General features: G+C 57.4%; 1 protein-coding gene across 1 annotated transcript in view; it reads left to right on the forward strand.

Annotated features, from left to right (window-relative positions):
- Positions 1-5,792: 5,792 nt before the first annotated feature.
- TNFRSF13B (TNF receptor superfamily member 13B) overlaps positions 5,793-17,703 on the forward strand; it is a 30,920-nt gene continuing 19,009 nt past the window's right edge. Inside the window, exon 1 of the mRNA XM_026650762.1 lies at positions 5,793-5,882. Within this exon, the coding sequence (XP_026506547.1) occupies positions 5,793-5,882 (90 nt within the window). The remainder of the gene's footprint in view (positions 5,883-17,703) is intronic.

Below are 17,703 nucleotides of genomic sequence, written 5' to 3' on the forward strand. Positions count from 1 at the left end.
GGGGAAGGGGGTTTGCTTTAGTTTATAATGGGGATCAGCAGCTCCCCCACCCCTTGCACACACCCAGACCAGCAGCTGCTGGGTGATGCACTCGGTCACTGCATACCTTAAGACCCCTGCTCACACCCCTGCCAGCCTCTGCGGCTCCCCATCAGCCTGCCCGGGTGACGGCTAGCTGCGAACACTTGTTAGTGCCTCTGCTCCAGGGGAATATTAACCTCAGGGTCCCCCTGCCAGTGTTTATGATGGCATAAAGCATAGGTGAGTCGTTCCCCCCCCAACCCCATTATCTAATTACTCCCCTCAGCACAGCACCACAGGTCAGCGTCTTCAGCCCCATTTCACAGCTAGGGGAAACCGAGGCACAAAGCGGGGCAGCATCACACAGCACATCAGCGGCGGCGCTGGGATTAAAACTCAGGCGTTCCTGGCTCCCTGCCCACACTTCTGCCTGGGGAGACGAGTGAAAGCTCCAGATTGTGCCATATTCCCCTAGGAGGGCAGCAAGGTCTCAGGCGTGACACGGGGCCTTGGGATTCTCTCTATGCCCGCTGCACAGCCAGCAGTTCCCCATACGGGTAAAAGGGGAGAGATCTTTATGGCAAAGGCTGCCGTTTCCCTATTTTCTTGGTGGGTGCCATAGGGCCACCCCACAGCCTAGGTCCCCGAGTTTGACTAACCCATCCGGATTAGGCCAGACCAAGCCAGCTCCCAGTTCAAACAGCCTTGGCTTATTTGCCACAAACAGATGCTTGCAGGAGGGTAACTGAGGCAGGCTGTTGGGAGGTAGCAGTTCACATTACAAGGAGATTTCCTGTGCCCCCCAAGGGATCGCTCAAGCAGCGTCTCACTTCCTTCCCTCCCCAGGGGACAAACTTTCTGCTCCTCCTTAGTGATGGGCTTTGCGGCCATTATTCCGAGTTCAGTGTGCTCTGGCGATCTCAGTCCACCACATCCACTGTGCTTAGGGGAGGAGCGGCTCATTCCCCTTCTCTAAATGGCTCTCCTAGACTAGGATTGGCCAGTTGTTTTTTTATTCAGCTGCCTGCCACAGACTCTTCTCCACCATCTCTCCCTCCTGCCTTCCTCAGTGGAACGATTGTCGTTCCTTCCTGGGGCTGATCCACGTATCCAGACTGAGCTGCGGGCTCATGAACAGGCCAAGGTTGCTGGGTGGTAAGTAATCCCTAAAGGCTGCGAGACAGATTCTGCTTTTAGTGGCACCGACGTAAAGCCAGCGTAGCTCCATTATCACTCCAGATTCATAGCGGCGTGCCAGCGCAGTAGCTGGGCCAGTGTTTGGGGCTGGCCTGGTACAGCCCCATTCCCCATGATCTGCTCATCCGTTTCCTTCTCCTACCAGTAACATGCACACGAATTTTGCTCTCAAGGGACTATTTCATGCTGACAGCATTGTGCTGATCTCTGCCCCCACAGGACTCACCTAGCAATGGGCTTTGCATTTCAGGCCCCCCTGTTTCGCTCTTAGCCCATTGTAAAGCTCGAACTCTTGGCAGGTAGCTGTCTCCAGCAAAGGTGCCCAGCCACCGCTCTACCACCTCAATGAGGTGTGCGCACCCTGCAGCCACCCCCATTCATTTGGCCTTCGGAGCCTGATGGACCCATTGAAATGTGCTGGTGGTGAAAGCAAGAGCCAGTCCGGTTACAAAAACCAAACAAAGGCATTAAATGCCAGAACAGCTGTTTCAACAGGAAGGTGGCACAGCTGTCAAAAAACACATGAAATGCAAGAGTTCCTACAGGAAGCTTAACTCCACTGCGCTGCACATCCTGGGGATTGTGGGGTCTGTACTTTAAAACCTAAAGGACCTGTCTACACTAGACTGTTTTACCTTGATTGCCAATTAACTTAAAGTTAACGCAGCCTAGTAAAGGCCGGGTGGAAGCTCCCTACGTAAGTGATCAAGGCTACAAACCTTAGGGCTCAGGTTAGGAGACAAAAGGCCAGAGGTTAGATTTTATGTTTAGGGCCTGATTCTGCCCTCCCTTAGTCTGGATTAATTTTCATGTGTAGACAAGCCCTGGCTCTGAATAGTATTTATGCTGTACGTTGTGCCACTGGAATGAAAACGACTGCGTGGGGCACTGTTCAGACCAAGGAAGAGTGCGCGACTCCGGCCCTAAGAGAAACAGGAAAAGCATAAGTGCAACGGGGCAGGCCCCCCCCTGCCAATTGTGATTGGCTTTTAAAATAACAAATGTGGGGTTCTTTGTATTTGTTTCCTTGTGTTTCCACCTTTTTTGAGGGGCGGTCACATGAGAGGCAGCGTTCCCTTATGGATAGAGTACTGGAGTAGGACTCAGGAGATCAGGGTTCTATTCCTGGCTCTCCCACTGGCTTGCTGGGTGACTGTGGGCAAGTCACTTCACTGTGCTGTGCCTCAGTTTCCCTATCTGTAAAATGGGGATAATGATACTGACAACCCCCTTTTGTATAGCGCTTTGAGCTCTACTGATGCTAAGTAGTAGCCAGGTGGTATTACTATTATTTTCAAGTTTTTCTCCACAACCATGAGGGCTAGAAACATAATTATTTTTAAATTGACAGTTGAGATTCTCTCATAATCACAGGAGTCCAGGAGCTGGCGCTTTAAGAAAAATCGCCAAATGCCATAAGATTGGGCAGTGCTGCCCTAGGAGCCTTTGTGTTTGCCATCGCATCTCAGAACGGCACAACCTGAATGTTGCAGCAGCATGGCTTTCTGCATGTAATTACGGACATGTATTTATCCAGCATAACTCGCTGGAGATAAGGCCGGAGGGAAGAGAAATACACCCAGAGGCCTGGGCGCACCAAGCCTGCTCCCTCCCCTCAGCCGCAGAGGGAGTTTAAATTGAGAACTTGCCAGCTAACGGGCTCTGGGGCCGGGCATCCTCGGCTGAACCCTCCCAGTGGCTGCAGGACTAACGAGAACGGCCAACCACGGTGCAACCCTGCACAGCACATCCCGCCGTTCCCTACGAGACACTGCACTTATTATGTGGTCACCTCTGAAATAACCTTCCACCGAGCAAAGTAGTCCCTCTTTCTATTTGGCATTAGAATCAAGGTGTCTTAGAAGCCGGGTGGCAAAGGGCTGGGGTTTGATTGTGTTTCCATGGAACAAGGGAAGAGCTGGTTTAGATCGTAAACATTTATTGGGGAGGGGGAATTATTCCGATGACCGTGATTTGCTATAGCCCCGCTAGCCTTGTCCAGAGCACACAGGTCTTGCACGGGCATCTGGATGGGGGGGGGGGGAGGGCTTCAGGCCGGGACTGAGGTGCAATCCCTGACCTCTACGCCGGCTGTGCAGCTTTGAATGAGAGAAGACTGGGTCCCTCCAGATGGCAGGTCCTGGGCCCTTGCTCAGACGCGGCTCTGGGCAGTAACCTCGCCTGTCTCCCTCTCATCCCCAGGAGACACAGTCAGGAGGGAGAGCTCCGGCTTGAGCCCATTCCTCCCCGCCTGGGCCCGAGGCAGGGCACAGCTGACCGCTCTGGCAGTTTCAGTGGCACGGCTGAATGCAGCCCGACAGGTTTGCAGAGAGGCCCTTCTTGTTCAGCTGGATTGCTGAGCGAGCACAGGCTGAATTCTGCATCTATCCACACCCCGGCAGAGACCGCTGGCTCCGGCCAGGGCGTAGGCCGGTGCAGAATCTCGCCCTGAAACAACGGCTGTGTCACTGTCTCGCTGCTGAAAGCACCAGGGTGCTTGCTCAGCCACACAGGGCAGGAACAGCTGGCGGAGCGGGAGACACACAATGATGTCATGTGCACTCGCACTGCCCCACTGGCCTCGGGCCAAGGGCACTGGGGCAAGCAGGCATATCCCGCGCTCAGCTCCAAGCACGTTCCAAACCCGAGTCTTTTAAGCAGCATTAAACTCAGGGTGCTGTATGCAATCAGTGTGGCAGTCTCCAGGTTAATGATCTGGAGGGCAAACTCAGTTAATTTCACGCTGCCCTCAGGTACTCTCGTTGTAATGCATTGACAGCTCATAGCTGCATGGAGAGTTACCAAGGGGCAGCTGGGGGGTGAGTCAGCAGCCAAGAGATTGGAGTCACTGGAGTTTTTTTTACTAATCGCTCCCCCACCAGCCCCCCGGATGCTCCTGCTCATCGATGTAACAGCGTCCTCCGGAGAGGGGTGACATCTGGGAACGGAACAGGAATCCCTGGCCCGCCTGGCTGTAACTCCTCTAGGCATGATCACCTCCACTGTATGGGAACCGGACGCTTCCAGTGGCATCCAGTCTCCCTGCCTCACTCCTACAGGGGACTAGGGGCCGAGCAGGGTGGTCGCACCCAGGGTTTCCATGGCAAGCCCCGTTGGGGGGACGCTGGCTGAGGTCACACCTGACACCCAGGTCTCGTAGGCGCCCGACCTAAGCCCTGGGTGGGGGATGCTGGCTGCAGTGCAGAGGCTGGGCTGGGAGTGGGTGACTCCAGCTGGGGAGAAGCTGGGGCTGCTGGTGGAGCTCTGATCCAGCCTGGATGACTCATCCTGGGAGAGGCTGGCATTGGAAGTCACACGTCAGACTTCTGGCTCCCCGGGGAAGGGGGCAGCAGTGGGTGGAGCAGGAAATCTGCTGCAGGGCTGCCTGGGCCTTTTGCCAGCCAACGTCCTGAACGGGGTTGAGCAGCACCCCAGGCCCCAGGGAGATGCCCTGCTGCAGCTGGTGGTCATTGGCAGTGCTAGCTCCAGCCCAGGCTGACCTTCCTTCTAGCAGGCAACAGGACCCTCTACACCATGGATCTGCCGCTGGAGTCACTCCACAGGCATGAGGCAGGGCAGATCCCAGGACACTTACTCAGTCTGGACTCAAGGGAAATCAATCGTTTCACCCAGGGAAGGGCTGAGCAAGGAGTCTGGGATTTGGCCCTGGATAATCAGGAAAGATCCATTGCCCTAGAATTGTTTAGTTACCATAGCGCCCACAGGCAACGGGGCTGCTGCTGCTGAATTTTCTTTTGCAAATAAGGGGGATGCCCACTGAACTTCTGGTCCTTGTCCCTGGAGCTGCACGGCCGTCAGCCGAGGACGGCAGATTCTCTGGCCTTCGGCTAAGGCACAGAGCCAAGGTCTGGAACCCCTGTGGCACTAACCCTGGGCAAATCTCTGCCAGGTCAGTTAGATCCTGCCTCCCCACATTCAGGGCCGGCTTTAGGCCAATTCCACCAATTCCCCCGAATCGGGCCCCGCGCCCAGTGGCAGGGCCGCCCAGAGTGGGGGCAAGTGGCAGAGAATCCCTTCCCTGGCTAGAGGCGCCTTTTTAATTTTTACTCACCCGGCAGCGCTCCGGGTCTTTGGTGGCAGGTCCTTCAGTGCCGCCAAAGACCCGGAGCGAGTGAAGGACCCGCCGCCAAAGACTAGGAGCGCGGCCCGGTGAGTACAAGCCCACGTTTTTTTTTTTACGTGTTTTTTTTTAGTCATCCCTGCCGGGGCACTGTCGAAACTGTTCGAATCAGGCCCCGCACTTCCTAAAGCCGGCCCTGTCCACATTCCCTATGGAGCTAAAGAAGGACCCAGCGGTTGGCTCCATTCCCTGCCCTGCTGTGTGGTGTGAAGCCTCCCTCATGTTCCACTCCGGCTTTGCTTCGAGACATAGGTAGAAGCTCAGGACCAGTTTGGTCACCCCCTGGGGAGCCTTTCCCTGGTTTGATGTACTTGCCGGGGCAGGGGGTGGCGGTTTTGGAGAGACGCTCATACCGAGCAAGCTGGAATCTGATGAGTCTCTTCAGCCCATACCTAGTTCTGCGCAGTTTTCCGTAATTAGGGCAATTACAGTAATGGAAGAACAGCAGATATTTGATGACGACGGGCAAGAACACGACGACGGGCAAGATGACTCAGCAAACTACCCAAAGCCAAAACGCCAGGTAAACAACCTCCAATTCCAGAGCGTTAGGCACCGGGGCTCCAGTGTCAGGGAATGCTCCGCCAAGCCAGGGGATGAAATCAGGGAGCCCCCACCCCAGCTACATTCACCGGCTGGGGAAGAGGATCAAAAGTGCAAAAATCAAGAGGGAACAGAGAAGCAGGGACTCTCCCGGGTCGTTGCTAGTGCCTCAGATACAGGCTTTGAAAGGCAGCTCCAAAGCAGGCAGGAGACGTGACGGGTAAGCAAGACCAACGCAGAGCTGTGACATAAATAGACAGGGCCCGAGGTCTGAGCCCGGGGCACATGAGTGGATACAGTGAGAGATCAGCCAGGACTGTGGTGCCTTTGGTATTACTCCTCTCTATCCGTTCAGACACCGGATAGAGATAGGTCCATGTGTCGGACGGCCCAGACCAGCTGGGTGCTGGCCCGTCCGAGTCCAAGCGCTATTTTACGTGAACCCCCAAAGGTTTGGGGAGGGGGCTCCGTTAAAGGGTTCTGAGTTTGCCTTGGCACTAACACAAAAAGACAAGGGCTGGGTGGACACAGGAGTCCAGGTTGGCCTAGAGCACAGCAGAAGCCCCCGAGAGGAAGTCTGCACCGCAATGGGATGTGGGGGCTTTCTGCTCCCTTATACCAGGGGCCCCAAGGAGCCAGTGCTGCCTAAGAAGTGGGAGGAGCTGACTGGGGAGGAGGCGGAGCTAGGGTGCCGGGGGAGCACCCTGATTTCTCATCTCCTGATGAGGAGGCCCCTGACAGAAGTCCAAGGGGTGCCCTGGTGGGAACCCCATCCTCACGGTGCTAGAGCCTTAGCTGGCCCAGGCTGGAGTCACTTACACCTCTCCACAATGGCCTATCAGCGTCCAGCCTGACGGGGCAACATGCAATCCAAAGGGAGGGATGTTTTGCTCCAAAGCCTCTAAGAGTTTGTCTACACTGCAAAAAAAACCCCTGCGGCAGCGAGTCTCAGAGCCCCGGACGACAAACTCGGGCTCGTGCTGTGGTGCTGAAAAAAGCAGTGTAGACGTTCCCCCTTGGGCTGGAGCCCGGGCTCTGAAACCCAGCGAGGGGGCAGGGCTCAGAGCCTGAGCGGGAACGTCTACACTGCTCTGTTCAGTGCTCGAGCGCGAGCCCCACATGCCCCGGACTCCGACTCGCTGTTGCAGGTTGTTTTTTGCAGTGTAGACGCACCCTCGGAGGACATGGCAAAGAGGGAGAGCAGAAGCCAAATGGGGGCGTCATCATCGAAGTCCATGAGAACACATCACTGCGATCCCACTGTCGGTAGACAGCATGGCCCTTTGGGAGAGGGTTCTCAGCCCTCCATGGCGCCCTGGCTGGGGCCAGCGTTCGCGTCACCAGCCTGAAATGCCCTGGTGGGGGAGCTGATCAGAGCGCAGAGCAAGCCTGGGTGTTTGTCTGGGGGCGGGGAGGGTGCCAGTTCAGCTAGGATCACAAGCTGTTGCCAGCAGAGAGGAGGTGGCAGTTGCATCCGGAGGTGGCACGGTGCTGTTCGGGATGCTCATTAATTACCGGCTGTAAGACGCCCCGCCCAGCCCCTTGCAGGCCTAGCTAGCAGTGTGTTATTTCCAATGGCTCTCCCCTAGCTAGCAGCAGACAGAGCTGCTTTCAGTGGCCCCACTTCACCCATAGAGATTTCAGTCGGCTGGGGGCCAGTCGCATTGCGACCCCTTCCTGCCCCTCTCCGCTCCTTCCCCTCCTGTCACCTGCAGGGTGTTGTGGAAGCGTTACTCTCTGCTGTGCACCTGAGCGTCATTCAAGGAAACACCTGCCATTGGAGTGTCCGGCCGACAGGGAGATAACACACTAAGGCTGGCCCCGAAGTCCATTGTGGGGGAGCCAGGAGAGGCTCGAGGAGCGAATACAGGGCCAAGCTGCGTCTCCACTGGCACCAATCAGCCCACCCCTCGCCAGGACTGCCGGGTTGGCCCGTATCTGATACGTGGGATTTATCTCACACGACTGCATTACTCTGCTTCACATTTACCGCCCTTGCGTTGGATCCAAAGAGCTCAACGTGGCAGGATGATACCCCCAGCTCAGCACCGAACAACACCTGCACCCTCAAACAGCCTCCTCTGTCAGCTTCTCCTATGAGACCCCCGCTGGGAATACCCTGAAAGGGATACACAGGGCCAGTCCTGCAGCCAGCTTCGAGTCTGCATCTGTCTCCTAACGTACAATTTGGAGCACACCCAGGAGTGGGTGCACCCCCATCTTGTACACTGCATAGGTGGGCTCCCAGCCGCTGGATGAGCCGGTACAAATCACTTTGCTGGTGCAAAAAGCCTGCACGTCCAGGTCTGTGTGTGCCACCAGCTGTCCGGCCCAGCGGCAGGACTCAGCGTTTGGCCCCTGCTGCCCGATATTTAAAAATAAAGCATCTGATTTTTAATCCCTCCTCCTGCCCCCGGGGTCTCTGGGCACCGGTTATTGGCTGTCAGGCAGGTGCTGACAATGGCACAGAGCATGCTGGGATCTCCAGAGCCCTCCCCTTGCTGGGGACTGAACGGCAGCCCTGGGAAAAAGTTCTGGACCAATGGCCTCAAAGACGAAAGTCCTCAGCTTATGCCCAGACTAAGTACAAGCTGCCGCGAGGTTGGCTTCCCAACACTGCCCTGCTGGGCTGCCTCTCTCCTGACCACCCCGGAGTGACCACGCCCAAGAGGTGTAAGATGGGTCTCTGGGCCACTTGGCCTCTCTGCTGAGGTGACCAACGCAGGCTCCACGTAGTGCCTACTGGGCTTAGACAGTACGGCCCGGGCCCTGCTGGGAGTCAGAGGGAGAGCAGGAGAGCGGAAATGTAGTGGTGGCTTTTGGGAAGTGCAGACTTCCAAGGCCACTAAGTCATTAACCGTCACCTGGGGGATGTCTTCCTTTCCCCAGGCCATGTCTAGATTAGGGGGCCAGGTCGTATTTAAAAACCTGTCTCGACTTAGCCTTAGGGTGACGGTTCTTGTTTTTCTAGTTGCAAAGAGCATTGAATCCACAGACCTGGGCACTGGGGGGGGTATGGTTGATTCTGCAGCTGGAAAAATCCCAACCGCCCACCCACAGCCTCACGCAGCTGTACAATAGAGGCTGCTCTCATCCTACCGAGAGGGGTTGGGGTGATGCAGAAGCCCTCTGAATTCGCCTACAGACAGAACTGCTGTGTGCTGGGGTTGGCCACTCGGTCTGGCAAACACAACCAGGCGGCTGTCAGAATCCCTGCTCAGCCTGGCTTCCTAGCTCCCATCCCTGCCGGGCTGCGTCTGGAGGGGGCCCATCCATGGTTCTCTCAGACTCAGGAGTGAAAGTAAGTCCAGTGGCTTACCGGTACGCTGGGGCCAGCTCTGGCCCCCAGAAGGGGTGGGGCCTAGGGTGGAAGGGGCGGGGCTGAGGGGGTCAGAGCCGGCCCCAGCCCACCCTGTAAGGTAAGTGCCTCCTCCTCCTCCCCCTTCCCCACCCACCCACCCACCGGGGTAGCAGCAGCAGCCCAGGACTCCGGGGGCTATTTAAAGGGCCCGGGGCTCCCCTGCTTCTACCGCCCCGGCCCTTTAAATAGCTGCCGGAGCCCTGGGGAAGCAGCGGAGCTCCAGCGGCTATTTAAAGGGCCGGGGCGGCAGAGGCAGCGGGAGCCCCGGACTTTTTAAATAGCCCCCAGAGTCCCGCAGCCCTACCCCAGGGCTCCAGCAGTGGGGCTCTGGTGGCAATTTAAAGGGCCTGGGGCTCCACCCCCTGCTGGGATCCCCAGACCCTTTAAATTGCCCCCTGGGGAAGCCGGGCCACCCCGGTACGGCGCACCAGCTCTTGCCAGTATGCCATACCAGGGCATACCGGCTTACTTTCACCTCTGCTCAGACTCCTGGGGCGTGGGAATTCACTCCCCCAGGTGGGTGGGATGTGGCTTCCTCAGCAGGGGTGTGGGGCTGGCTTAGTGCCAGACAGGGGGCAGGCAGGTCATACACAGAGTGATGTGGCTGGGGAGACCCTACTCCTCTGAGCTTTAGAGCACCCAGACTAAATCATCACCTCCACCCAAGAGATTGTGGCTGCACCTCGGCTTGGATCCCGCTGTTCATACTAGCTCCCTTGAGACCAGCTGTCCAGGTGGCTGATCATTAACCCGGCTGGCTCCTTGTGGGGAGCCCTGCAGTAAGCATACGACAGGCCCATTTCCGTAAGGTGTTTGCTGCTCTGCCTGCCCCACCGTTCCCTGACTCTCCACGTGGGTTGTGCCAGGATCAGCCGGTGATTCAAACACACAGCAAGGGCCTGTGGTCCGCGTTACATTCCCCCGGAGCTCTTTGTGCGCGCTGGAAATGGATCCTCGCAGACCCTGGGAGAGGCAATCATGAACAGGCGCGCACGTGTGTGCATGTCTGCTGCCCTCTCCTGGCTGGAATCAGAACTGCTCAACTTTGTGTCATAGGCCTGGTACGGCTACCCACTGCCCAGGATTCCACCGTTGTTCCCCTGTCCTTTTGGGGGCAAGAGATTCCGCGTTCTCTCTCCCACCAGGAATTCCAGGTGGCCAGTGCACAGCATAGTGACTACAGTGGCATGCCATGGCTGGCCATGGATTAGTTCAAATATTGAGACTTTACCAGCACTAAGCTAGAACTTCTCCCTGTTCTTCGTTTGCTTTACAATAAATCAGCCCCGTTTCTGGTGGCGATCGCTCCTCTAGTTAGCTCCGGTAGGGCTGTCACACAGCTACACTTCCAAATAGCACGCTGGACCTTGAATGGCCACCGCTCCTCTGACCGAGGGAGCCTCCTGCAGCATGGCACGCCCTAGCACCCCGCTGGGGCAGGACTCAGTAACACCTCCTGGATCACCAGTATTACTTCTTAACCCCTGGATTTCTTGGACGTCTCCGATCCCAGTGTAAAGGAGGCTTGGATGCTTGTGAGAGCAACATGACGACAGCCTGCGGTGGCGTGGCTGCAAACCGGCAGGCAAAGCAGTGCTCTGCTGAACCCCTGGTACAGAATGGGCTGGGCCTAGGACCGGGTGAGAGAGAGAATCTGCCTGACACTCTGTGCCGTGCATGGCCCAAGGAGCGCCCGCTGCTGTTAGCAGGAGTGTCGCGGGGTGGGAGTGAGGGCAAGGATCTGCAGGAGGAGTGTTAGCTTGTCTAGCTGCAGTCTGCCTCTGGCTTCTTGGGCAGAGGCTCTCTGGTGGCACAAGGCACTCGGGGGCCAACCTACGCAGACCCAGTCATAGCTCTCTACCCAGCAGGTAGAAGAGCGGCTCTAATAGGACAAGGGAGTCTCATAGAAGTGTTCATTGCAGGCCACAGGGACTTAGAGGTGGGCACTTGCCTGGTGGGTACGTTGCTGCAAATGGGCCTGGCAACAGCTGATTTTGTAAGCTTCACGGCCAGGCCCTGAAGAAAATAGGAGAAGGCATCTTCCTTCTGTCTCTGCGCTGAGAGGGGAGCCCTGGCCAAGGCCCATGACAAACCAGTGAGAAGTTCAGGGTTTAAAGGGAAGGCTGAGTGAAGGGGGATCTATTCTCCTCCCGTGCAGAAGTCTGAGGAGCCCAGCTCCATCCGCTGGCTCCCAGCTGGTCAGACTACGACCAGGAAGCGCAGGTGGAGTGCTCCAGGTGCACCACAGCCCAGTAGTGGATAGAGCCCACCCCTCATCTACCCAGGTCACCTGCCAGGCCGCTGCTGCTCACGCCTCGCCACCCCAGGAACCTTCCCTTCCCGTTGACCCAAGGGGCGTGGGCCGTTCTGGAAAGCCGAGAGGCCGGCATGCAAGGAACCCGCTGCTGCGCGGGGAATCTAGACGTTCAGGCTCAAAGCCCCTGAGCCTTCCCACTGCAGGCTCCCGGCTGAACGGGGAGAATGACTCCAAAGAGTCTCCCTGGGAGCCTGCTGAATTTGGCCTCGCTGCTTTGGATTTTGTTCTTTTCCATTGAAAGGCCGAGGAAGCAGAATCTTTTCCATTGCCGTGTGTTTGCACGGACTACGCCCGGCTTGGAGCTCCGGATTGCAGGCTGGGGCACAGCAAGCTTCTGGCAGAGCAAAGATCGGTGCATTGGAAGAGCTGCAGCCCTGGGCTCCCATGGCTCTAAGCCCTGATGCCTAATTAAAGAGACTCCCAGCGCTCAGGGCCAGGTCTGCCTATTCCCTTGCAGCCAGGCCAGGGTTGTAAGCAGAGGCTGCCTTGGTCAATGGTGCCACCTGCTGGTGAGACTGAAGAACAACCAGTCCCCAGGGCGTTAGGCCAGGAGGCCACTAGCACCTGAATGCAGCAGACAGCAGCATCTCCCAGGGCCAGCCTAGCCTCTCAGCACAACCCTGCTTTTGTAACTAGTCTGGGACCCTCCGTGTGGCCCAAACATGCTGAGTCGCGTCCCTCCAGCAGCTTTTCCACAACACCATCCCCCCTTGGCATGGTACCTTCTGGGAAGAAACTGGGTAGCTCTCCCGTACAGCCTCAGCATGGGGCCAGGTGCCCAGAGGGCATGCACACAGAGTGGCACTCTCAGCCACGCACTCCAGGATGTCCTACCATGCAGAGAGCTGGGAGGAACCAAACAGAGCACAGAAGGAGACACTGTCCTGGCCCACAGCGCTGGCAGATGTAATGAACGGAGACCTGGAAGGGCACTGGGGGCGGAGAGAGATGGTCAGAGCACTGCAAGCGATTTCTTTCTCGGATGCGCACTAGCCTGTCTAAGTTGGGTTGGTCAGCAGGGGCAGGGCTGGCTGCAGTAGTGTGAATTAAAGAGGGAATTGAATGAAAATTCATAGGTCCCCATTGCGATCGCCTTATCTGACCTCCAGGATAACACAGACCCTAGGAATTCCCTGACCGCATCCTGTTTCAACCAGAGCAGCGTGGGCAGGATAGTGGGAGCAGTTCTCCAGTTCTCTCTCTCACACACACACACACACACACACACACACTTTGCCATGTAACATTTCCCAAATCACTCAAGCCTGTGACCTCTGCACAGCCTTGTTACTCAGTGAGAAGAGCTGCGTAAACTACTGTTAATATTAGGCTTATGTGAACTCTTGGCCATGCATTCTGCAAACTGCTCTCAGTGGCTGGGCTGAAGCTCTGGGTTGAGGGGTTCAGGCACCAGCTCTGCTCCTAGTCCACTCCACAGGTACAACCTGTTCATGCAGGAGAGCCAGGCTGTGGCACAACCTCCTGCAGGAGCTAAAAATCACCCCAAATGCCACCACTTCCCGGCCTGTCCACCCTGCCGCCTCCCATACTGACTACAGCTGAAAATCCACACCCACCAGTTCCCCCTGGGGAGAAGAAAGAAGGAATGAAGAAGCCCCACTTGACAGCTGCTTGTCACGCCACTCAGTGCACTTGTGGGGGTGCCCAGTGAGGAGGGAGGGAAGGGAGGCAGAAGTCCCCTGTGAATGCAGGGGTGGAGAGATAGGAGGGGGAGCGAAGGGAGCTGGTGAGACATGCGGGGAGGCAGCCGGCTCCAGGATGGGAAGAGGAATCCTGGTAGTTCCTATGGCAGCTCTTGAGCAAATGGTGCTGTGCTTCCCCCCAGCCCTCAGTGGCTCTGTGCACCAACACCCCTTGCCCAGGTGCCAGTGCCCTTGTCCTGTCCCCCACCCACCCTGGCAGCTGGTGCATGTGCTCCTGCCCCTCCCCCAGGCCTGCTGTCTCCACTGGGACCCACGGTGGCTGGAAGACTGGACCTGGCTGGGCCAGGGAGTCCTACCTGCTTGCTGGCAACCAGCCCAATCTCATGCACTGCAGGTCGGGGGCTGCTCCAGCCCTTCCTCTGGGTCCTGCTCTTGCCCCCATGAGAGCGGTGGGGCAGAAAACACTGGGGAGGGAGGGACGACAGAAACAGACACCCCCAATATTTCCATTGCAGGTGTGCCAGCCCCTCCTCAGTTCCCCGGCCCTGGAGGACCTCCGTAAAAGAGGATATGTGATGGTTCCTATTCATGGAGTAGGCACAGTGGCTCTGATCTGTGGACATGTTTGCGGTTGTGGGCCTAGGCCACACACACATTCTCCGATTCCAAGCCCCGAAGGGACCCCTGTGAACATCTAGTCTGCCCTGCTGTAGAACACAGGCCTTGCGACTTCCTTGAACTACTTCCTGTTTGAGCGAGAGCAGATCTTTTAGAAAACATCCAGGCTTGATTTCAAAATCGCCAGTGGGGGAGCAGCCCCCACGACCCTGGGTAAGTTGTTAATCACCCTCACTGAGCCTCCGTTCCAGTCTGAGATTAGCCCCGCGCCCACGTCTGGAAAAATCAAGCTGAAGTCGTCAACTGCTTGTGCCCACCCAGAGTTTTTATGCTGCGCAAATTCCTGCTAGCATGTGGCGAGAACGTGTGTCCCCAGGACGCGGCGGGCAGGACATTGGAAATAGCAAACCGGTTCCTGTCCCCCTTCCCGGAGGGCCCAGCCAACAGCAAAGCAGAGAATGTTGCTGTTTCCTGTTGGAAGCAAGTATTTCCTGTTTGAACATGACAGTTCCACTGCTGCATCATCTTCTGAGCACCCAGCCATCCTACATGTGCGTGTGTGTGTTTATGTGCGCGCGTGCTGGAGTAGTTAGCGTAGTAAAAAAATGACTCTCTTCAGCCGTCGTGGTTTGGAGCCAGCTGGGCCCTCGCCCCCACCTTACAGTTGCTAGTTTCAACCAAAAGCACAACCCCCCTCCCTCCCCCAGTGCCTGTTTACATTGCCAAGTGAGCGCAGCGTCCCCAGGCTGGCCCCAGATGGCAACCGGAGGGTCTGGAGCTGAGGCTAGAAGAAACATATCACTGGAGAGCTAGGGATTTCGAAGAAGGCTGGAAGATGCCCAGAGGAAAGCATCCTGGGCCTGCATGGAGACAGCATGTGTCCACAACACATCTCGGACGAGGTGGGAGCTGAGCCCCAGAGCCCCAAGTCCATCAGTCAGAGCTGCCAGCATCACAGACTGTAAAACCTGTGTTTGGCCTGCCCTGGCTTTTCGTGCTCCTGGTTCTCCCCGGCCCAGCCTGCCCGACTCGCCTACACACCGAAGTCACGCCCATAAAAGATCTAGGTGATTAGTGATGTTGACACTACGCCTTTGGCTCCGTGTGTCACTCTCTTGCACTGGCACAAGCGACATCGCCTGTATCCCCACAGCGTAAACATGGTACAGCATGGCGTGCTATCCCAGAGCTCCTTGTCCTGCCTCTGGCCCGGCGGCATTCTGGGTAGTGTTCACAGGTCATTGCGGGATGCCTGCTGCCATCCAAGGGTGCAACACTCATCCCATCACCCCTCTGCCGTACCCCAGAATCCCCAGGGTACCCGGAGAAATGCAGGCGTCCAGTCCGTGGTTTGATGGGAAAGCAGATTCCGTGACACCCGAGAGGCCGAACCTGCAGGCGCAAGGATTTGCCAGAGGAGAGTCTGGCAAGTGCGCAATGGTGGGAGCCGATGGTTCTGGGGAGCTGGGGTGTCCACGCTCCTGGAGCCACGGGCCTGCTCGCTCCAGCCCTGTAGCACCAGGCCAAGAGGCAGATGGTGGGGAGGCACTGGGGGCTGGCACAGATTGCTACTGCTCGGGGGAGGACACCAGCTTGGCAGGGCTGGAGTGCTGCTGGGAAGGTGGGGTTTCAATTAGATGCACACATGTAGCTGGGGGCAGGGCTGTTATACTGCGTGCCTGCATGGCTGGGGGTGTGTGTCGGGGCCGTGCTGGGTGCGTGCGTGGCTGGGGGTGTGTGTCGGGGCCGTGCTGGGTGCGTGCGTGGCTGGGGGTGTGTGTCGGGGCCGTGCTGGGTGCGTGCGTGGCTGGGGGTGTGTGTCGGGGCCGTGCTGGGTGCGTGCGTGGCTGGGGGTGTGTGTCGGGGGCCGTGCTGGGTGCGTGCGTGGCTGGGGGTGTGTGTCGGGGGCTGTGCTGGGTGTGTGCTTGGCTGGGGGCGGCCTGCTATGCTGGCTGAGAATTGACATACAGGTAGTTGAAGCTAAAGTCAAATCACCAGGTGTCAGCTCAGCCAGGAGGAACAAACCTGCCCAAAGTGCTTCTCACTTCCTTGTTAAGGGCGCGAGAAGGCAGGATCCACAAATCACCAGCTGCTATTTACAGAGGCAGGTTCCCCCTGCCAAGCCCCGAGTAAGAGGGTGGGTGGGACAGACCGTGTGCTCCTGGCCACACGCCCGCCCCCGGTTCATCCAGCAGTGCCGATGCCCCAGCAGCTCACCCAGCCTCACTACAACTGCTGGAGTCAGGCCCCAACCTTCCTGAGACTGGCTGACAAATCATGAGACCTGAAAACCCAGCAGCTGGGTTCTGTGTATTCGCTTCCTGCTCTCTGCGCCGCCATGGGTCACGTTTGCAAACTTCTCTCTCCACCAGGGAGGGCTGGCAGCTTCCTTTTATTGGTAAGGAAAGCCGAGAGTCCCCCATAATCCCCTGCCTCCAGGAGATAGGGATTGAGGAAACTCCCCAAAGATTGCCAGAACTGTGCTGAAATCCCGAGAGGTGGCAGCACCTCACAGCTGGTGCCAGGCCAGCGTTAACCCCTGGCTGACAGCCTGAGCCCATAGCCAGCTCTTCCAGAGGCGTGGGACGGGGACTCTGAATCTCTCACAACATTCCAACAATGCATCCGGGCCTCCCGCCCTATGCACTGTCCAACCCCCCATACACACAGTGCGCTCCCCGCCCCCACACACACCGCTCCCCCTCCACTATTGAATGTATCTGGGATCTCTGAACTGGGGAGATCTGCTGCCCACTGGGATGCTGGGCGAGGGAAGCTGAGCTGGGTCCCTTCGATGTGATCCTCCCTGTAGCTGTGGTACAGAAACCGGCCTCCTGCATGGCAGCCCTGGTGCCCTTCTCAGCAGACAGCCTGAGGGGGCTTCAGGACTGAGCTCTGCTCTCGCCTGACCCTTGTCCCTTCCGGCTCTGGCAGGAGATGCCCTGGAAGGGCCATGCAGAGACGCTTGCCTGAGCTTGTCTTGGATGGGAGAAGGGGGGTCTCTTCTAGCCCGCGAACCCCTCAGGCAGGGATCTCTCACCATCCCCAGCGCTGGCAGTGAAGCAGAACGGGGGCGGGAGGTGAAGAAATCTCATGTGCTGCTGTAGGGGAAATACTGGCTTTACAAAGCCACTTGAGCTGGACTTCCCCACAGCCCCCACAAACACCCAACCAAACCAGCAGCACCAGGTTCATACTCTACGTCAAGGACAGGCCAAGCACCTCTAAGAGAGCTCCAGAGTGAGCGGCATGGCAACCCTGCTCTTCGTTGCAGGCCTGTGGACCCAATTCCACGTGACTCCAGTGCACATTGGGACCTTGCGTGTTCCCAGAGGCACTTGCTCTAGTTTATCCCTGGCTAGATGAAGGCATAGGCTATAGGTAGGCCCTGCCCAGGGCCCTTCTCGTGAAGCCACAGATCAGGATCTCCACTTTCATTCAAAGTAAATTGTTACTTGCCCTCATGGGTGCACCGACAAGCTTGGAAATGTGATAGGAGTAACTGATGCTACCTGAGTCTGCAGGGAGCCTAAAAATATAGCTTGGAGAGGAATGAACTGCTCCATTCATCTGAACTGTGAAACCCACTGCCGCTCCAAGGAGGGGTTGGACACTGACATGGGGTTGGGGCCTCACGTGGGCCATTGTCTTAATATGGCCTAGTTTTCCCCACATGAGGTGCCACCCTCCAAGCTCCTGGTGTGTTGACAATTCAGCCCCCCCATTTGGACAACGCAGGAGGCCAAGGCCCAAACCCCTTGCTCCCCAGAGCAGCGGCTGAGTAAGAAGTGGCCCCGAGGGATCGTGGGCAGGCAAGATGGAGGTTGTGAAGAAGGGATGA

The sequence above is a fragment of the Terrapene carolina genome, unplaced genomic scaffold (assembly GCF_002925995.2).
Source record: "Terrapene carolina triunguis isolate 2854851 unplaced genomic scaffold, T_m_triunguis-2.0 Scaffold93, whole genome shotgun sequence".
Lineage (NCBI taxonomy): Eukaryota > Metazoa > Chordata > Testudines > Emydidae > Terrapene > Terrapene triunguis.